General features: G+C 39.5%; 2 protein-coding genes across 4 annotated transcripts in view; one reads left to right on the top strand and one right to left on the bottom strand.

The window, feature by feature from the left end:
* PPTC7 (protein phosphatase targeting COQ7) overlaps window positions 1–14,899 on the top strand; it is a 40,127-nt gene extending 25,228 nt beyond the window's left edge. The window contains exons 3-6 of the mRNA XM_032602540.1: window positions 4,664–4,862; window positions 8,182–8,305; window positions 9,842–9,971; window positions 11,067–14,899. Coding sequence (XP_032458431.1) covers window positions 4,664–4,862; window positions 8,182–8,305; window positions 9,842–9,971; window positions 11,067–11,125 — 512 coding nt within the window. The 3' untranslated portion in view covers window positions 11,126–14,899. The remainder of the gene's footprint in view (window positions 1–4,663; window positions 4,863–8,181; window positions 8,306–9,841; window positions 9,972–11,066) is intronic.
* Window positions 14,900–16,089: 1,190 nt separating this feature from the next.
* The window catches only part of RAD9B (RAD9 checkpoint clamp component B), a 32,435-nt gene continuing 26,047 nt past the window's right edge, over window positions 16,090–22,477 (bottom strand). For 2 of the 3 annotated variants that reach the window (XM_032603658.1, XM_032603657.1), the window contains one exon: window positions 16,090–16,110. In XM_032603658.1, coding sequence (XP_032459549.1) covers window positions 16,090–16,110 — 21 coding nt within the window. Of the gene's footprint in view, window positions 16,111–16,610; window positions 17,104–22,477 lie in introns of those variants that run through there. The other variant, XM_032603659.1, reaches the window with a different exon arrangement.

Below are 22,477 nucleotides of genomic sequence, written 5' to 3' on the forward strand. Positions count from 1 at the left end.
GTTGCATGCAGTACTCAGGAACATGTTGTTGAGGGAAAAGAGGACATTGCAGAATATCACCTAACAGTCTGATTCCATATATTTCAAATTCAGAAACATAAACAAGTAAAACTGTATTGTTTAGGGATTCTAAAATATGATAAAAGAAGAAAGAAAAGCATGTGGTTATATAATTGGGATAGTGATTCTCTCCCAGGGAGGAAAAAAGGGGATAGGTCCAGCATGTAAAACTCAGTTGATTACCTGTGAGGAGTTCAGGCTGCAGATTGGCTCCCCAGCTACTAGCAATTAACATTTAGTCTGTGTAGATCCCTGTTAATCTTGTATTAGAAGATTTACTAATACCCAGTGTTTGTTTTCTGTTATGCTAATGGAGCATCCTTTGGCTAAGCTTCTACATTTGTTTGTTAAATGGTTTCTTGGGAACTTACCCAAGCCTTCTAAGCAGGCTCTCAGAAAGGGTGTTATTAAGTTTCTGCTAACTGCCAGCATCTTTCTGGTTACTAGAAGGCCTCCCTCCCAATCACCATGCACATTTAAAATCAGCCCTCAATGTTCAATGTTAACAGAGATCTCCATGTTGTAGAATTTTGCCTTCAATTTAAAACCTTTGTAAGAAGGGGTACTTTTCATCATGCTACCATCTTCTGTCTTCTCTGTGCTGTGATTAACTAGCTTGTTCTCCTTCTAACTGAAGAGAAAGCTTGTCTAGAAGTTTCAATATACTGGTTTGTCTTAATTTGCTGTTTTGGGCATGCAGTCTTGAGCTTGCCTGATACCGTGAAACATCCTAGATTCTATTTCATCTCTGTAAACTTGCCGTATGACTTTGGGCAAACCACTTAACCTGTGACCCCTTATTTCATATGTTAACTGGATAAATCTTTTTTATGAAACACAATGACTTAAAGCTTCTTGCAATACTCAGAAACATGTTGAGGGAAAAGAGAACATTGCAGGGTGCCATCTAACAAAAGAATCTGTAGACAGGGATACCAGGGGCCTGAGTCTTCTGCCAACACCACCCCACCCTGCACCCCACAGTGCATTTACTAAATTACTGTGACTTGGAATAACCTGTTAAAACCTGTAACACCTATCCTGATTTTGTACTTTGAAAGCTTTGGTTTTTGCTGTATTTCTTCCTTGTTCCTACTTTTTCCCCCCTTCACCTTCATGTAACTGGGAGAGCTTAATAAAATAAATTTAAGGACATATAAGAGTTTTTCTTGCACTGAATATTATGACTACCTCTTTCTCCTAAAAAACACGGTGAAATAATCCTTCATTACCATGTTTGACACATATACACTTCTCTCTTACCTTATCTACACATCTCTAAGCTATTTGTAACTAAAACTCAAGCATATTTTGGCAGACAGGCTGCTGAGTTTTACTGAACCTCAGCTATACTCGCAAGTAATAATTTTATAAGATTAGGTGATCCTTTTTTAAAAAATTCTGCCATTGCTAAAAAGCCTATAACATAATTCCAATATAAAGGGCAAGCTGATAGCTGTAACCACTTATTTCTTGAGAATTTCTAGCTGCTTTTAGATCTGGGTTGGCATCACAGGCTAATTGTTGACATTATTTCTTCAGAAACCCTTAAGTGGATTTAGGTCTTATGAAGCCAACATATCTTAAGAATTTGAGGGGTTAATCCCAGTAAGGCTATCCCTTTCTTTCTTTGCTGCACAAAAGGCTTAGTGGTAGTTTACAGAATAAGGGCCAGGTGATAAAAATACTTCCATGTTAGCGTGAGGGATTTGCTCAGGGACCTGTCTGGATTGCTCAGTCGTCAGAACATTCACACTGTTGTTCTTAGCACTCTTTTCTTCTTTGCCAGTTTGTTCCTCTCCAAACACGTAAGAATGGTGAGCTCTTCTCCCAGTATTAGGCTACCAGGGCCCGAGCCGCTGTACGCATCAGTAATTTGAAGAGGCAGAGGAGTTTACACACTATGAGCCCAGATGATTCTGTAACGCTGAGCTTCCCTTCGTTGGTGCTGCTTTGTATATTAAAGCTCTGTCTATCACTCATGAAGACCATTTTGATTCTAACGCAGTGGGTTACTGCCACAAGGGTAGCAAAATGATAGCCTGGATTTGTCAGTGAGTAATAATGAGTCAATGTGAGTCCTTCCTGCAGCACAGTTTTCAAGGCTGTGCTATTCATCTGTCATTTTTTTGTTCTCAGTTAAATTAATTCCATCAGCTTTCAGAAGATCTTTTGTGTGGTGATTCTATTAATGACGTAAATGATTGGAGTTTCTGTGCATTGAGTTAGGAGGGAAGGGTAATTGGTGATTTTAGCTCTAATATAAGCTATGGAGTAGGTTCTCTGACAGCATGGCCAGTTAGTTACATTACCCATGTTTTTCTTTTCTTTGACAATTAATGGGTAGGGACTAGATAGCTTAGCATTAAAGTGTCAAGTTTATACACATGCATATACTGTAGATAACAAGGAAACAATTTCTGAACATTACAGTGACACAAATGATTATATTTAAGTGTTTTTAAATTAAGTTACACATTTTCACTAAGGAAAAATTAATAACAAAAATTAAATTACCTATAATCCACTAAGAAAGCTGTTAATTTTTTAGTGATTATACTCCCTGACTTTTTTTCTTTGCCCATAGAATAATAACAACAGGAATTGAATCTACTGTGTGCTCACAATAGCTCCAGTGAGGTAGATTTGTAGGCATTTTTGTTCCTCATTTTGTTAGGAAGAAACTGAGGCCTAGAGAGAATAAGTGGTTTGCCCACGGTCATGTCATGTGGCTAGAAAATCATAGAGCACTGGGATTTAACACAGCTGGTTCCACAACCTGTTTATTTTGTTTCTTTTTGCCTTTTTTTTTTTTTTTTTATGCGGTACACGGGCCTCTCACTGTTGTGGCCTCTCCCATTGCAGAGCACAGGCTCCGGACGTGCAGGCTCAGCGGCCATGGCTCATGGGCCTATGGCCGCTGAGCTGAGATTCCCACGGCACGTGGGAATCTTCCCAGACCGGGGCACGAACCCATGTCCCCTGCATCGGCAAGTGGACTCTCAACCACTGCGCCACCAGGGAAGCCCAATTTTATTATTTTAAATTTATTTATTTAATTAATTTATTTTTGGCTGCATTGGGTCTTCGTTGCTGCACACGGGCTTTCTCTAGTTGCAGCGAGCGGGGGCTACTCTTCATTGTGGTGTGCGGGCTTCTCTTGTTGTGGAGCATGGGCTCTAGGCACGTGGGTTTCAGTAGTTGTGGCAGGCAGGCTCAGTAATTGTGGCTCACGGGCTGTAGAGCGCAGGCTCAGTAGTTGTGGTGCACAGGCTTAGTTACTCCGCGGCATGTGGGATCTTCCCGGACCAGGGCTTTAACCCGTGTCCCCTGCATTGGCAGGCGGATTCTTAACCACTGTGCCACCAGGGAGGTCCCCAGTCCCTTAATTTTAGATGTTGAGGTTGTTACCAGTTCTTTGTGATCTTATGCAGTGTTTTTGTACTTAAGTCTTGTTTGCATCTCTAATTATTTTCTTATGATAAATCCTCACAGTAGAATTGCTAGATCAAAGGATATGCACATATTTCAGGGCAATATTGTCCTTTAGAAAGGTTATTTAGTTCTACTCTCTTACAACTGTGAAATGAGAGTGACCATGTTTCCTACACTAGTGCAGTGATCATTTTTTAGAAATATATTTACAGACCATTTACATTTATTTCTTGGTAAACTGCTCATTTTTCTATTTTGCCATTTTTCTGGCAAAATAGTCACTTGTTTCACTTAAATTATCTTTCATTTTCAGATATATTTCTCTCACACAATTTTAGTGGCTATCAAATAGCTAACACATTATTTTGTTATGATAAATCCTCACAGTAGAATTGCTAGATCAAAGGATATGCACATATTTCAGGGCATAGGTTGAAATTTTAGCACTTGAAAGCACTTTCACTAATTGTACTATCAGCCTCAATGTGGGGAAGGTCATGTGAGCTGTGTGCTGCAAAGGTACACAGAAGCTTCTGCTTGGAATGTGGTCTCTTCTCTCTGAACAGGTAGTCTCTGTAAAGTGAACAGGTTGATTCCACAAGCTACCTGGGAAAATTGGTCTTGTTACTTCATAGTGAGTCAGTCTTCAGTAAAAGTTCTTCATGACCTCAGCAGATGGAAATTCTGTTTAAAATTGTAATTATGTGCCTTGTCTTAAATGTTAGTGAATTTCACAGAGAAGGCTTTCTGCCTATGACTAATGAGAAATGTCATGGAAACGTAACATGCTCCTTCTGGCATTTTAAGTATTAAAACTAAATATCTCAACAACATCCTTTTGAGCATTTGAGATAGATTATAGCACTATTGAAATAATGTGGTTAAATACCAGCCATTTTTATTGTTTCCTGTCTCTGCAAGTGGAAGAATCCAAGTCATCACTGGCCCACGTAACTATGCATAGTATAAATCCTGTTTTCTTTCCCCGTCACGTTGATCCTCATCAGGTTACTACGGACATTGATATGGAGCCATAACTAAGAAAGGTCGCGTTTAGGCAAAGGAGATTCAAATTATGGCATGTTGCTCTTTGGGGTGATATGATAAAACTGTGTATGCAGAGACAGCCTAGAAAGAGAAAATAAATGGAGATCATTTTTGTTTCTAGGTAGCAGTACTGCCTGCATCGTGGTGCTGGACAGAACTAGCCACCGCTTGCACACAGCAAACCTGGGCGACTCAGGCTTTCTGGTTGTCAGAGGTGGTGAAGTTGTGCACCGATCAGATGAACAGCAGCATTACTTCAACACTCCGTTCCAGCTCTCAATCGCACCCCCTGAAGCCGAGGGAGTCGTCTTGAGTGACAGGTAATCTCCCCATTCTCACCAACAGGTTCCTTCCTATTCCCCTTAACTACAGTGTTGGAGATAGGCATTTTCCATTCTCATGTGAGAAAAGAAGGCACACTGAGGACCTTTTAGTCTGACATCGAAAGATACTGCGCTTGAACTTGATATTTCAGCCAAGTTGAATTCTGATAAACACCTGATAATTTGACAAGACTATGAAAATACTATTTCAGGCTTACAGAATATCAGTTTTTCATACCAAGACCACATGGTACATACAGTTGTATTTGTTAAATTGTGCTGGAGAAATGAGTCATTGTTTGTCTGTGCCATTGCCTATACAAGATTTTGCATACGTTATTAGGGAAAAATGCAAACAGACATCTGCTTTATTTATCAGAATAACTTCCTGATTCTCGGGGCCTCCTATAATATGCATCAAATAGAACTTGCAGTCCCTGCAAAACTTGTCAGGCAAAGTTAACTTTCAGGAAATGGACTCAGAGGTGGTCTGATGGTGCTCTTGATGTGTTCTGTTCTTTTTTTCTTCTGATACCTTCTCTCAGTTCATTTTTAAATTGTCAAGAACTTTCCAGGAAAATCAGGACTTTTTTGAATCAACTTTTACAGTTTATCTTTTCTAAGATCAGAGTACAGAGTAACACTAAAACAGTCTCAGATTTCACTGCCTTTAACAGCCTTACAGGGCTTGACACAAACATTGTTGGCCATTCATAAATGTGGTTAAATGGGTAATGAACCTTTTGTAAAAGTAGAAGCATTCTAGCAAGTGCCTATTGTCTCTACTTAATAGTTCTTATTGGGCCAAATCTTAAGTCCAAACTAAGATAAAATGATGATTACTGCCATCTTTTAAACTGGAATGAGCATACTGTATAATTAAGTACAGTATTACCCATCTGAAGTCTATTGCTGACTCCTAGAGAGAGGGAAGCAGTTTTTTACTTTCAGATTAAGGCAGATTACCATAATTGGAAGAAAATTTGATTATAGGCCCTTCTTCAGTTGGCTGTAATGCACATCAATATTAGCCCTGTTGGAGTGGGGAGAACTCAGAACCCCAAGGCGTTCGTAGATGTCAAGTTCAGCTAACAGTTTTTGGAGAACAGTGCTTTAATTTTCCTTTACTTGATCCTTGTTGTTTTGGCTTCTGAGTGCTAGAGCGGCCCTGCTGTACCTCACACGCTATCTTTGGGACAGTCTGGTCAGGACAGCACTTGGCCTGGCCTGCCAGTGAGGTGGAGGTTGCTTCCCCTGGAGCCCAGAGGCAGCATGCTAGCATGTGATTTCAGCTCGTGTTTCAGTGCAGTCAAAAGTTTCCAGCAGCACAGTATGTTCAATCAAAATGGGCAAAACTGCAGCTGGCGGAACACCAAGCTCATGGGTGGGAGTGTTGGGAGAAGAGGACGATCTGTCCAATGGCAGCGAGTCTCTCACAGACAGAATAGCAAAGGACACTCCTGGGGAAAGAAAAACCTCAGCATAAAATAGAACTTCCGTGCCAACCTGGTCATTAATCTAAACTTCTAGAATCTGATTAGTTTCCAAAGACTGAGCAAATGTGAAATGTCTTGTATTGTTTCTCTTTATTCCACGAAAGAAATCGACCTGGTTTCTACCAGTTTTACAGTCTTTTTAAATTTTTCTTATTTTTTGGTCTTTTTTGTTTCCCAGCTGCATGTTATCTCCTTAGTTATTAGTCCCTCTTATCTATAAAATATTATTTTAAGCTTAACTTATAGATTTCCTTTAGTAGCTGTTCTTACAAAATGTTTACTGTATAACTGTGTAAGCGAAAGCTAATTTGTTCCTTGCCAAAAGCCTGTCACAGAACTTCTAGATGTGCTGCTGCTTTCCTCAGTCAAGAGAAGACAAACTAGAAATTTCCTCAATGCGCTTTGCGTAAATCCCCAGCAGGCATGGGTGGGCTGTTTGTTTTTATGTTTTCTTTTTGCAAATTTTATAACATGTCACACAAGTTTTTTCTTCGTTTTTTTTTTTTTTTTACTCAAGCTTAGGGTGCTTTGATTCTGTCTTCATATTCTGGGTCAGTGTATGAATTTTTTCCTGGCTCTTGTTCCCTAATTACAAGTGAAGGTAGATTATCAGATACCTCACCTTTTCCTCACCTTGGAGGCTTGGAAGCAGTGGAGCTGGCCTTTGGAAATGGCTGAGAACCAGCCTCTGAGGGGACCATTAACTCTTTGAATATATTTTCTCTTCTCCCCACCTGTGGTTCCCCCCACCCCCCATTCTTATATCTGTTTTCTTATATCTTTTTAAAAGTTGTACACAAAAAGATGTAGTGAAAAATCAAGCTTCTGTCCCTACCCCATCCACACATTCTGTCCTCAGAGGCAGCCACTGCCAGATTTATTCTCTGCATATAGAAGCGTCTCTCTGTCTCTCTGTCTCTCTGTCTCTCTGTCTCTCTGTCTCTCTGTCTCTCCCTCCTCTCTCTCTCTCTCTCTCTCTCTCTCTCTCTCTCTCTCTCTCACACACACACACACACACACACACACACACACACACACACACAAAGTACCTTCTTCTCTTCATTAACAATATAGTAATGAGTTTTTCCCCAATTTGGAGGGTCAGTTACTTTGTTTCTTCTATTCATTAGATATTACTTGAAGACCTACTGTGTGCCAGGCACACTACTAAATAAGTAACCTGTACATGATGAGCACTTTGTAAACCCTGGGAGACACACAGTCCTTACTCTACCAGAGTAAGTATGACTTAGTAATACTAATTTGGTATTACTAGTAATATACTAGTAATTACTAGTATTATAGTAAGAAATACCATTGCAGGTATTTCATATGAATTAATTCTTATAGGATTTGCATGCTCTCCTCCATAGTGCTCAGTTATTCCACTATAACACAGCCTCCTGAGAGCCAAATTCAAGCCTGCAGGGAAACTGATGAGTGGAAAGTGAATAAGAGAGGATGGAATTTGGCTCTAAAGAATTAGGAAACAAAGACTCATTTCCACCAGGATTTTAGAGGCATTTTAGTGTCTGACTCAGAAAAGAACCCTTCCGCCTTTTAAACCACATGAGACTAATCATCAAACTCAGTTTTACTTGATAGTTTTAGTTAAGCTTTTGAAATATTTGTATCAGAGTTTTCAGTTAATTTTTTTCAAGGTTAGAAATTTCAGAATGGTGGTTTTTATTATTGACTGCTACTATATATTAGTTTTCCTTAAAGCCTCATTACATTGTAGCATCATTCCCATTGGAAACTTTTAACAGTTATCTCTAAAAGGCTCTGTTAACTTTGTCCCTACGCTGTCCTTGTCACAGCCCGGATGCCGCTGATAGCACATCTTTTGATGTCCAGTTAGGAGACATTATCCTGACGGCGACAGATGGACTCTTTGACAACATGCCTGATTATATGATCCTTCAGGAACTAAAAAAGTTAAAGGTAATTAAAGGTTGGCCTTTGGAAACAGTGACCCTCTCTGGGCAGCTGATTTTTATTAATTCAATTGCATTATCTCTTTTTGTAGTTTTGGAAAGGACTATTTTGTGAATTTAGGAAAATAAAAATGGTTCTAATCTTTGAAACAGTTGTAGATAGAAATATTCACAGTTGGAGAACTTGAGGGGAAAAGAGGCTTCTCATCCAAGCCTTTATTTAGTAGGGTGGTAAAGGTAGGAAAAGTCCAGATGGGCGATTTCTTGTTTGTGTTTTTAATGGTATTTTAATGGTATTTAATGGTGTTAGTTGCTGGTTGTCTTTTTCACTTTTTATTCTCCTAGCAAACTCAGCAGGTGTTCAGGCTGGGAAAGATAGGAAATCATCATACCAGAGCCAGCCAAGGCAGCAGCCAAGGGCAGCAGGCAGCCAGGGGCCTTGATGTGATCTGAGCTGTCATCAGTAAAGAAACTGTTCGGATTTGGCCCATACAGAGAGTGGAAGGAAGTGAAAACCAGTCTGCATATTCTCCTGGCTTTGTAAAGTACTGACTCTGGGGAAAATTAGTCTTTTCTCATGTTTTTACCACTAACCAGTATGACTTTGAGTAAGTTTCTAAACTTTTTAAGCAGTATTTTCCTCACCTGTAAAATGGTGGAGTGGTACAAAAGGCCTGTTTTGTAGGGTTTTGGTAAGGATAAACCAAGACCATGCATTAGAAACCCTTAGCACTATACCTTGTCTGTGGGGCCTAGTAAAGGTCAGGTGCTTACACGTGCTGGCACTGTGCTCTGTGTGGTAACAGAATGACAAGCAGAAATGACACATTCCCTGCCCTTATGGAGCTTACATTCTAGTGGAGGAAGACAGATAATACAGAGAAAGAAAGAATAGCTATAATGGTGGTGGTAAATAAGAAGAAGAAAAATAAAGCAAGGTGAAGGAATACAGAATAGGGAGGGATTTTCAGTAGGGCAACTGGCAGCCCTTACTTGGAGAGCACACTGTGCTTGGCCAGGGGGGCATTCCCAAGCAAGGAAGCTTTTGAGGTCATCCCGAAGTGCTATCAAAATCCGCCCTTTCAACCCCATCCCATTTTAGCAAGAATGCCTTAAGAATTTCAAGTGGGAAAAAAAAACAAATACGAAAATTCAAGGGACTTCCCTGGTGGTCCAGTGGTTAAGACTCCACGCTTCCACTGCACGGGGTGTGGGTTTGATCCCTAGTCAGGGAACCAAGATCCCACATGCCGCATGGCGCGGCCAAAAAAAAAAGAAAGAAAATTCAAACTTCAGGACCCAAGTCCATGCAAAGGACTTTCTAATTGACATCTTATGCAGGCAGCACTGGTGATCTCATTCATTTTAGTTGAGGTATAATGTTTCATTGTCTTCTCTAACTGGAATAAAACTTAAATGGTGGAAACTATGATTAGATAAATGTTACTGTCTTAAAAAGCGATGCTTGCAAGTGATGTTTACTGTGTGCAGAAATCATGTGAGGCATTATGGTAAAAATAACTCCCTCATGTTTTCATATTAGAATTCAAATTATGAGAGTATACAACAGACGGCAAGAAGCATTGCTGAGCAAGCTCATGAGCTGGCCTATGACCCAAATTATATGTCACCTTTTGCACAGTTTGCATGTGACAATGGATTGAATGTGAGAGGTAAGCATTCTTTAGGAAGGTCATAGGGACTAACTGGGGACATAGAGGATGGGAGCATTCTGGGCTGTGGGTGAGGCAAACTACAGCACTGGGGTGAGACTGCTGAGGTGCCCTCTCCCAGCTGTGAGCCCGTGGGAGCAAGGTCAGCAGGCTGTAACACTGAAGGACAGAGCAAGTGCATGTCATCATGTGTTCCCCACAGAGGTGCCCTTCAGAACTGAATTTAATTGGCTGCAGAGGCAGGTGGAACCTGAAGCCCTTTATTGCTGCCACTGCACTGCTTGGACCTGAGCCCCAAAAGCCTCCGAGCTCTGCCTGGACATTCCTAACAGCTTAAACATTCTGCCCTTCATGAGTCTGACATTTCACTTCTCCCTTCCTCTGGCTTTGTGGGACTCATTGACAGTATTTGCCTGCCAAATTGCCATGGCAGGTTTTGAAGATGGAAGTAATGTTAGACTGTCCTTGCCTAAAGAGTCCTCCTATCTACTGAGCGATATGTAGCTTTGGGAGCAGGCCAAGTAGCTCAGTCTTGGAGCTCAGATGACATGTTGGTACTAGCATATCAGAACTAGCAGAGTTGGTCAGTTTCTTGCTGGTAGAATCTTAGGATATGTAAAGCATTTCTTAGCTGTCCAGGAAATATTCAAATAGAAAAAAGCACATGCCATAGCTGATTGCCAGATTAGAATACAAGACTATTACTAGTTTCAAAACATTGGATATGTTTGTCGAAATTAGGATTGTGGGTATAACATGTAACTTTCTTGTCAGGCAGAATTAATCTTAGCCACATTTTGTCTTTATTATGATTGCTATAAACAGAGGATGTGGTGGTGGCCATTTTAACAGAGCTGTTGTAAAGGAGCAGGGAAGGTTTTTTTTTAAAAGTTTCAATGAAATTACATGTAATTTCTTGGTGCGTTTTAACTATTTATCAAATGGTTTGTTTCCTTTTTTCTGCCAGAGTATATTGACAAACCAAACCTGCCTGAAATACCAGTATTTGTTTCCTAGTACTTATTTATTTAGGCTTACATTTTGTATTGACTTTTCCTTTTAAAATATATAAATATGTTTTCATTTTCATTTTAGGTGGAAAGCCAGATGACATCACTGTCCTTCTCTCAATAGTGGCTGAGTATACAGACTGACTCACCTAGGTGTCAACTCCTGCCTCTCCTTTCATCATCCCAAATTCTCCCCTACCATGTGTGCTGATCCTGCTGGCAGGACCATGTTTCTTTGCTACTGATCTCAGTGGCCAGTGATGTAAGCCTTTTGCCTGTCTTTTTGAGACCCCATTGAGATCTTTGTTGAGAACCACTACTGTCATTCACTAGCTCATATCTGCCAGCAACATTTGAAGAGAATCAAGATTTGAAGATTGGTCTTCACTTCACATTGTCCTTTCCATGATGGGATGGAGGTTTTCAAAGCCAAAATGTCTATTACTTTTCAAAAACAGTTGAAGTATTGAAAATGAGTGATATTGGTAAAGTGAATTCAAAATTAGAATGTGTTAAAGGGATTTTAAAAGTCTAACACAAATTGTATGTTATGGTACATCTACTAGAAACATACGTTATATATTATCAAAAGATATGTTACACGTGTACTATACAGTCTGTTATGATTGGGTGTGGCTTTATGTTTTCATTATAAACTCCTATTTTTCAGGGGCTTATAATCTTGCTCTAAAACATTGTTCTGGATTACAAAATCTTGATCCGGGGAGCTTTTTTTTTGGTTACAAGTTGGAAGAAAAATTCAGTTTAGTTCTATGTATGCAAATGTTTCATGGTTTTTAAAAGATGATTAATTGTGCTCCTGTGATGAAAGTTTCAGCAGTTTATTGGTTACTGCATATCACAGGCTGGTGGCCTGATCTGCAGGGGGGTTTGGGGAGACTCCTTACCAAAAATTTTTAATGGAAATATTATTCAAGGTTATAAATTCCTCAAAGCCTACAAATTTAATGTTACAGCTGAAATTCCTCCCAGCTGTCTGATATGATGCCCCTGTGTGGGAGCTTTAGGCCCATAGGCCTGATGGGTTGAGAATGGAACAGCTCTAACTTTGAATTTTGTTGGCCTTTGATGGTCACGCTATACCCCTTTTCTCACTCTCAGACCTGTTGTTAATAGCCTTGCTTTCTATAGAGCATGTACCAAATTCAGGGAGTCCATGTGGAAAGAACACTGTGGGCAGTGGCACAAGAGTCCACGAGGAAAACTCCTAGTGATGATATGACATTTGCATTTGCCCTACACAGAAATTTAGGGGTTTCTGAATCAAGCTTAATGTTTACAGTTTCCGAATAGCCATCTTGCAGTGTATAGTTTCCTTATAAAATTACCCCACATTCAGTTTTTCCATTATCTGCAAATTCAAACTTATTTTTAAGGTTTGTGTACAAGTCGACTGCTGTAAAGATATATATTTTTGGGTCAGTTTTTTTCCTTCATTAACTTCGTGGTAGAAAAATATATATACTTAGAAATCCTTAAATTAAAGCCATGTTTTATATATGTCAGGTAACATTGGTGTATAGATGAGAATGCAATTAAACCTAATGAGAATCTACTTGAGAATATAGAAAGTCTCTTTCTCTAAAGGAGATACTTACTCCCTGGTTTATTGCATTAAAACTTATGTTTGAGGTTACCTCAACTTGTTTTAAAAGATTTTGTTTTGTGAATTTGTACTGTATATTTGAGTAACTGTCAAGCTTTTGTTTTATTTAAAAATGTTTAACATGTACCATGTACATGTCATTACTATATTTCAATGCATCATGCTTGTAACAGGCATTTCATTTATAATAAGAATGAGTTATTCATTTGTAAGCCGTTCAGTAATTTATCTACTATTCCTAAATTGGCATAATGTTAGATATCTATTTTGAATCACCTTTAATTACATGTCAGAATGCCTTAACTACCCTAACTTGACAAAACAATTCTTTGGTAGAGGAGATGGGGGGTGGGGTGGGGGGTGGAGAGAGACTCTGTTTAAATAATGAGAATCCATCGTGCTGTGATAAAACACAGAAGCGTGAGTGGCAAGTGGCGGGGTATTTATTTTGCACAAACTATTTGCAGTCTCTGTGTATTTAAAAAGTAAAGAAAGTTGCATCCAGAAGGGTTTTGTTGGAAGGAATACATTTACACTTGGGCTGACAACTTCAGTTCTTTTGTTGGGTTTTTAATCATTTCTGGTCAGAGGTATGGAGCCTTATGATCTGGATATATTTTGTATTAATTTTCCAGTGCATACATTTAATTCCAGGTAAGAGCAGTGCTGGTCACGTCACTGGCTTTCTCTGCACTCATCTAAACCCATCAAACACAGTCTTCATAAAGGTAGATTGATGGTGTTTTACACAACTCATTTAATCAACTTAGTCTTTTTTGAGAAATGAGCGTTAGGAATTGACAATGTGTTTGTTCCAGGGATGTTGAAAATGGTGGGACAAGAATTGTGTTTCACAGGGGAACTGACTTTGGACCTGGCCTGTAGATTTGGGACACAAAATATTTTCTCTTTTTTTCCCCTGCCCTTTTTGTGTTATGCACTTAATTTTATGACTGTGGGGGTCTGTTGGAGTGCTGCTTAACAAGTAACTTTCCTTCCACTGTCAGTGGTCAGAGGCTGTGTAGTACCCATACTGGAATTTTCCATGTCACAGGACCCAAGTCTTTGTGGGGTGTGCCTGAGATATACCACTTGGTGGGTCTAATTCTGAACTTGATGTGTTAATTGTATTTTAAATCAAGCATATAAACACACATATTGATACATTTGCCTCACGTAGTGGACTTTTATAACAAAAGAGAATTTGGATTTCTAATTTACAAATGGCAAATTATTTATCCCTCTCTGGATGCACCAAAGACCAGTAAAGTTTATAGCTTTTCCATCTATATTTATAAAGCAATACTGTATTATAAAAATCAATATTTTTATCACATGCTTGAAATTTTTATTTTGTTCTGTTTTAAAGTGTGCACTCTAAACATATCAGAACCTTATTTCTTCCTGTGAACTTAAGCTGCCTGCGCACAAAAAAGAATTCACCGAATGGATACACAGGAGAGTCCATAGGCTCCTAAAAACTGAAAGAAGAAATGAGGTGGGGAAAACAAGTTACTTGTCCTGAATTACTGTACTGGCTTGACATGGTTGATGGGTACTAAATCACAAAAGAATCCATTCCAGGTGTGCATGTCTGGGAGTTGGGCTGTAACTAGATTAGAAACTAGATTTCGAGCTTTGCATGATGGGCGAGTGTCTTATCACATCGGTTGCATTCGTTCTGGATAGAATAGTAGCCTTCAGTACCACCAACATACCACATCATGTAACAAGGCAGTAATTGTGGGAATTCACTGAGTCAGTTTTGAGCGTTTTGGAGATTGTAAACAAGATAGGCTAGAACTGTAAATGTTTGTACTTCTGATTAAGTTCATGGTTCCTTGTCAACTTATACCAGCTATCTTTGGTAGAAGCTACAGCATCCAATTTTCCTGGAAACTATCACATTTTTGCATTTAACAAATTTTACAACATCAAAAAACCAAAATCTGCTTATAAAACAAAATGTGAAACAGAAAACATTTGGATTCTATTGTTTAAAAAAATTAAATTATTTGCAAAATTGAACTTCAACTAAAAATCGACAGTGTCCATGTCAAAATTTTAACTGTAAGCAGGTAGTTTGTGGCAAAGATGGCTAAATAATGAAGCAAGTCTGAATTTGTGTATACTAATGAGCTGCTTTTTTCTGTTGAGACTATCATTATTTGTCTTACCCAAGAGGCAGTGACCTGAATTGGATGTCTGAAGTATAACTTATGCAGGAATAGTTCTGTAAATACATTTAAATAAACTGTAAAGATATTTAATAAATATAGTATTTATACTAATCTGTGTACTCCTTTTAATTTGAGTAGTAACAAAATAAGACACTAGCCCTTGACATTGATTTTGTTGGTCCCTATCAGGTCCTCATTTCCAAGCCTCTTAGTCAGTCTAGCAGTGACTCCATACTTTGTAGCTATCATTTCTGTCTTTTACTAGTTTATTCACTAAGGTTCTTTTTCACCAGCTCATTTACTACATCAGTTTAGCTTCCTCAAAAATTCGTCAAACTGGATTAATAATTGAATGTAACATATAGATGGTTTCCCAGCTGAGAAGCCTTTTGCATCTTCTAAATGATATGTGAAGTCAAACAAAAATCTGGTGTCATTTAAATTTAGCATTCTGTATCCAAATTCTAAAATCCAAACTATATACAATTTGACAGTGTAACTGTCTTTTACAGACCAGTGCTGCATCTAGGTGACTACTGATGATGATGATGCCTTCACAGCCGAAACTGCCCTGGCCCATTTCAGTGAGCGAACCAGAAACTTCATCCTCAGCAAGGAGACCTACAGTTACTCTCGGGTATAAATGTTCTCCGTGTAGTCATCTGCATTTATTAGGAATATGTGAAATTCAGTGTTAGTCATCAGTGTAAGCAAAAGATACATAAATCTTTAGCCTACAATGTGAAATTATGTGGGCATTGCCAGTTTCCAAAAAAAGCTTGATGAAAGCCCAGTTTCATTCACTGAGGAACATTTTGGGATGAACTTGAGTTTTTATTAGGTTATTGTGGGTAGCTATGGCTCATTACCAAGCTACAAGAGCCAGACTCATTCTGGTTTTAGTTTGAACTCTGTTCACAGTTCTAAAGTTTACTAATCACTCAGCCACCTTTGTCTTATTAATTCCTCACAAAATCTAAAGCACAATTGCTTGCCAATTAACATTTCCTTGTGATTTGATGGTTTCACAGGCTTAACAATTAAGGTGTTACAAAAGTCTAGTTTGTCAGGTTATAATTGACTCTAAACAGGTTTGGGAGAGGGAGAGGCACACATCATAAGATGTTATATAACAATATTTCTGTGCCAGATTTTTTATTCTGTGCAGGTAAGAAGCTAATTCTTAAAGAGGCAAAGAACAGAGACATTCATCTTCCATCTCATTCCCCTCCAAACCCAGGCTTTCTTGGCAGTGGAGGCTGCTGTTCTATATCAGATAATACAGAAATAATTTTTTGGCATCACTTCTTTTCTGCATCACACTGCAAAATTTTAAAGTCTCATATTTTTACTTAAAATCTTAAAAAAATATAGCAAGCAATAGACCAAAAATGTTGTGGCATTACATGCATAACTTTTTACTATGTCTGAAAGCACCAAAACTCAAATGTTTGCAATCAAACACAGAAGATACCTGAACTCTACAAGCCATATTGATGCACTCAAAATGGCTGCTAAAGAAAGTTTAAATACCTTTATAAAACTGGTAAAGAAAATGCTAAAAACTCTAGTGTGAATGTGTACTGAATTGAAGATTTATTTTTTTTAATTTTATTTATTTGGCTGTGTTGGGTTTTCATTGCTCCACGCATGCTTTCTCTAGTTGCGGTGAGCAGGGGCTACTCTTCGTTGTGGTGCACGGGCTTCCCATTGCGGTGGCTTCTCTTGTTGCGGAGCATGGCACGCAGGCTTCAGTAGTTGTGACTCATGGGCTCTAGAGTGTAGGCTCAGTAGTTGTGGCACACGGGCTTAGTTGCTCCACAGCATGTGGGATCTTCCCAGACCAGGGTTTGAACCCATGTCCCCTGCATTGGCAGGCGGACTCTCAACCACTGCACCACCAGGGAAGTCCCTGAATTGAAGAATTCTAATGAGCTTTTTCCCTGCACAGAAAACTCTTCTCCCTCCCAAGAAGCATAATGGATTTAAAGCAAATTACATTTACTTGACAAGCAGCTATTTCTATATATGGTTGTTGTATAAGAAGATGTTTAGAAAACTAGCAGCCCATTATCCATTTCAAGGAAGTCCAAGACAATATCTTCATAGGCTTAAGTGTGAAAATGTGTTTGAGGTGCAAGTGAGCCAGTAAATGGGTAGGGGGCCAGCTCAGCCATCATTAAGTGTTAGAATGTGGAAAAACTGCTATTATTCACGTCCTCTTCACTGTCACTTGCTGGTGCCAGACTGTGGAAAGGGTGGTTGAAGTGTTCTTGTTGGTCAGAAGAAACTGCTCCAAAGAACATGCAAGAAAACTGGAGGGGAAAAAAGTAACTGTACTGTTTATTCAAAGCAAGTTAGCGCTCATCAAATACCCCTTTTCAGAAGCTCAGCCAAGGTGGTCTCCCTAACTTTAATAGTGATGGTTCATGAAATACCCAAAACCTTCTTGAGTGGCCCAAAACATCCTAAAATAAAACCCTTCCCTGGACTCCAAAGGCACACAGTGTGGAATCAGTGGTCTGCTTCTGACTACCCTGCCCGAGCCATTGAAACTAACACCAGGGACTTCCCTGGTGGTCCAGTGGCTAGGACTCCACGCTCCCAGTGTAGGAGGCCCAGGTTCAATCCCTGGTCGGGGAACTTGGTCCTACATGCAGCAAATGCAACTAAAGATCTCGCATCCCGCAACTAAGACCCAGCACAGCCAAATTAATTAATTAATTTTAAAAAGAAAGAAAGAAACTAACACTAAGGCTGTGGGAGACAGAGATAAAGGGAGACACTGTAGGTCATCCTGCTCGACTCCATCCATCTTCTCCCCTTTCCCTCCTGCTGCGACAGAAGCAGCTACTCCTGACTAGAGCCAGTCCTCTCCCTGTCTCTGACTCCCAGCCCCTCCCATGCCTCTCCTCTACTGGATAAGAATGTCAGCATTTTAAAATAATCAAATGTCTCTCATTAAAATATATAAATAGCCTCATTCCCTTCCTCCCTCCATCCTTACCTCTGCTGTAGAGTTGTCTACACTTGCTTTCTCCATTTTCTCATTCTCGTATTCTTCTGTCCTATCTAAAAAAGCTCCTGACCCTCACACAGAAGCACTTCTCAAGATGGTCACCAAAAATTGCCAGATCCTTAAGCCAATGACCATTTTCAGTCTCCACCCCACTTGATAGTCACTCTGACACTTTCTTCTCAAACCTTCCTCATGCTGCATTCTCCTGGTTGCTCTTAGACTTTTCAGCTGGCTTGCCCTCGTCTACCCAGCCTTTGAATCAGGGTTTCTCAGCCTTAACACTACTGACATTTGAGGCCTGGTGCTTCTTTGTTGTGAGGGCTGTCCTGCTCATGGGAGGGTGTTGAGCAGCATCCCTTGCCTCTGCCCACTAGATGCCAGTAGCACCCTCCTTCCTGAATTGTGACATCCAGAATTGTCTCCAGACATTGCCCAACGTCCCCTGGCCCTGGTTAAGAACCACTGCTTTAAATGATGGCAGTACTCTCCCCTGCACCCTCTCCCTAGGAACTTTCTTTCAGACTGCTGGCAGAAATTACTACGTATGTATATGCCAGGGAGTCTCACAGAATTTGAACTTCGTATATCCTACTACCTATTTGATTTCTGCCACTTAACATGTCCAAAATAGAATTCATGATCTTAGTGAGCATTGAACCTGTTGCTCCAGACCTTGATACCTCCTTTTCCCTTAAGCCCCATAACCAATCCATCACAGAGTCCTGCTACTTCTACCTCCTCAATTAGCTGTCTACTTTGGCCACTTCTCTCCATTGCTACTGAATCACCATCTCTCAGATGCCACAACTGAACTTCCATTCTTGCCTCACTGCATCCCATTCTGCACATAATAGCTGCAACTAAAGTTATCTTTCAAAAATTCAACTCTGGCAGCCCTCCCTGTTAAAATCCTTCAAATACTTTAAATGCCACAGTACTTTATATGGCTGTTTACATGGCTGTTTACATTTGGCATGAATCGGCACTCAGCAATTACTCTAGTTTCATTCACCCTGTGCCATTGTTTCACCCTGGCTATCTGCCTGCTAACCACACTGGTCATCCTCCAGTTCCTTAAAACCAGCACCCTCCCTCCATCACAGGGGCTTTTGCACATGCCACACATCCACTCAACTCCCCCCTACTACCTTATCCTTTCCAGTTCAGCTCAAACACCAATTTCAAAGAAGACGTTCTGACCTCCTAGATTAGGTCAGTTCATACCTTAAATCCTCTCAAAGCACCTTAAACTTTTCCTTTATTGAACTTACCACAGGTTTTTAAAAATTATCAAATATTTAGTATGTGACTATTTGTTTAATGTCTGTCTCCCTCCTAGTCTATACGCAAGTTTAGGAACGTTTCTTGTTTATTTTGCATACCATTGTATACCCCACATCTACAACACAAGACCTTCAACAAATACCTGTGGGAGTTGCATGGTAGGTAACAAGAATGAATAAGTGAATGATCCCTGTTCTTGGCTCATCCTCACACATCAGAAGGTGAAGATGCCCTCTGCATGGGGCAGTTCTGACAGCAGCTGTTGAACCCTTGCTCCAGATGAAACACCCCAAATTAGCTGTGATATAGCCTGTGGTAGGCAGAATGATGGCCTGCCCGCACCCCCAAAGATGTCCACGTCTTAATCCCAGGAGCCTGTGAATATGTTATATTACATGGCAAAAGGGAATTAAGGTAGCAAATGGAATAAAGTTGCTAATCAGTGACCTGGACTATCCAGGTGGGCCCAGTGGACTCACAAGGATGCTTAAATGTGAAAAGCAGGGCTTCCCTGGTTGGCACAGTGGTTGAGAGTCTGCCTGCCGATGCAGGGGACACGGGTTCATGCCCCGGACCGGGAGGATCCCACGTGCCGCGGAGCGGCTGGGCCTGTGAGCCATGGCCGTTGAGCCTGCGCGTCCGGAGCCTGTGCTCCGCAATGGGAGAGGCCACAACAGTGAGAGGCCCACATACCGAAAAAAAAAAAAATGTGAAAAGCAGAGAAGAGTCAGCATCAGAGTGAAAAGGACTTGATTGGCCGTTGCTGGTTTTAAAGCTGGAAGGAAACCACAGTCAAAGAATACAGGTGATCTCAAGAAGATAGGAAAGGCAAGAAAGCAGATTCTTCCCTAGAGTCTCCGCAAAGGAACGCAGCCTTGCCAACACCTTGATTTTAGCTCTAAGATAATTTGTGTTGTCTTAAGCCACTGAATTTGTGGTAACTTTTTATAGCAGCAATAGGAAACTAATACACTGGCTTTGATTTTAATTGGAGGCATAGTCTCAGTTGCTTCTGAAGAGTCTAGTGTTAACCAAGGTCAAGATCCAAAGGCTGGAATTGACCTAATGATAGCATCTGTGTCTGTTCAATGTATAATATCATGTGCAAATAGCTCTTCATGATGCTTACTGTGCTATATTAAACTAAAAACCTACTAGTTTACTTTGGACTTTGAGAGCTGCCCTGAATTTGCCACTGACTTAAGGTAAATGTCATTTGTTACCCCCTCTTTTCCCTACCTACTCTTTGGCCTTTAAATCTTTCATGGCTGGATGATCAAGCCTTTCCCTGGTATATAACAGTCTTCTAATGGAGAAAGTTTATGAATGGCCATACAACTTGGAATTAGTCCAAATCCTATACGAATTGGGTAAGAAGATAAATTATTATAAAAATTTTTAAACAATACTCATATTCTCTTAAAAATAGAACTACCATACAATCCAGCAATTCCTCTCCTGGCTATTTTTCAGAAAAAAAACAAAAATGCTAATTCAAAAAGATATCTGCACCCCTATGTTCATTGCAGCTTTATAATAGCCAAGATACAGAAGCAACCTAAGTGTCCACCGACAGAGGAATGGATAAAGAAGATGTGGTGTGTGTACACAGTGGAATATCACTCAGCCACAAAAAAGAATAAAATCTTGCCATTTGCAACAACGTCAATGGACCTAGAAGGTATTATGTTCAGTGAAATAAGTCAGAGAAAGACAAATACAGTGTGATTTCACTTATATACGGAATCTAAAAAGCAAAACAAATGAACGAACGTAACAAAACAGAAACAGACTCATAGATACAAAAAACAAACAGGTGGTTGCCAGAGGGGAGGGGTGTGGGGGGATGAGTGAAATAGGTGAGGGAGATTAAGAGGTACAAGCTTCCAGTTACAAAATAAATGAGTGATGGGGATGAAATGTACAGCATGGGGAATACAGTCAACAATATTATAATAACTTTGTATGGTGACTTTGGTCTTTGAAAACTGCCCTAAATTTGCTATTGACTTATTGTGATCATTTTGTAATGTATAGAAATATCAAATCATTATGTTCTGTATCTAGAACTAACATAGTGTTGTAGGTCAATAATACTTCAATTAAAAATATAATAATATAGATATTTCCCCCATTTTGGTGCCCCTGAGAGCTGTGTATAACTTACTGAAAATCAACAATGGAAAAATATATTGGTCATTTGAATATTAGAATATAGTAATACTCCTCTACAACAGTTTAATTTTGAAAATCCCCTTTCCCAAAGTAGAATACTACCATATTATTTATCTTTTTAAATAAGGTGAATTAAAATTGATTTCATTTTGGAATTTTGTGATACTACTTGAGGGATTTTAAAAACTTTCTTAGGCTATCCCAAACCAGGGCTGAAGGTTTGCCAACCACTGGCTATGCACTAGGAATACAGAGATGAGTAAGACTCAGGCCTGCCCTTGATGAGCTCACAATCTACCTAGTGGAGTAACAAGCATATTTATTAAATTATTACATGACATTAAAAATGAATAAAACAAACAAAATGATTTGATTAGAATGAGAAGACTTCAAAAAGAGACATATCACTTGAGCTGGGCTTTGAAGGGTGGGTAGGGGTTTGAACGGTGAAAAAAGGAATACTATCACCCCAGACTGTAGGAGCAATAGTATGAACAAAAGTAGGACACAAAAGCATTTGCTGAATGTTTCCACTAAGATCAGGAACTAAGCAAGCATGCCCACTCTCTCCACTGTTAATGTTGTACTAGAGATTACGTGCTAATACAACTGAACAAAAGAGTCAGTTGGAGAGATTAAAGAAGAAATGAAACTATCTCTATATAAAAATGACGTATAGCATGTCTGGAAACCCTGAGAGAATCAATGATAAAACTAATGGAAACAATAAAATAATTCAGCAGGGTAGTAGGATATAAAATTAACACACAAAAAAACAGTAGCCTTCATATACGCAAACAATAGGCAGTCAGAAAACATAATGGTAGAGAAAACTATTTACAATAGCAATATAAACGGTTAAATTACTTAGGAATAAACTTAAATGTGTAAATGTATATGAGAAACATTTTAAGACACAAATGGTCTTAAATTCTAAAAAGAAAGTTCTATTTTTAAAGGGAATTATTTGCCTTAACTCCTGCAAAAATGATATTACATTATGGGTAAATAATTTAGACCATTATCACCTTCTATATGAACTATGGTGGGCCTTCTGATTGACCTCCATGCCTCCATTCTCCTTCACTCTGGTTTCCTTCACAGTGTACCAGAAGATTCTTTTGAGACCTTATATTTACAATGAGGTATAGGACTCCAGAGCACTGGCTCTAGAGTTGTCTCCTGAGAGACACAAAAGTAGACCTAACAAG

Source organism: Phocoena sinus, chromosome 14 (assembly GCF_008692025.1).
Source record: "Phocoena sinus isolate mPhoSin1 chromosome 14, mPhoSin1.pri, whole genome shotgun sequence".
NCBI lineage: Eukaryota > Metazoa > Chordata > Mammalia > Artiodactyla > Phocoenidae > Phocoena > Phocoena sinus.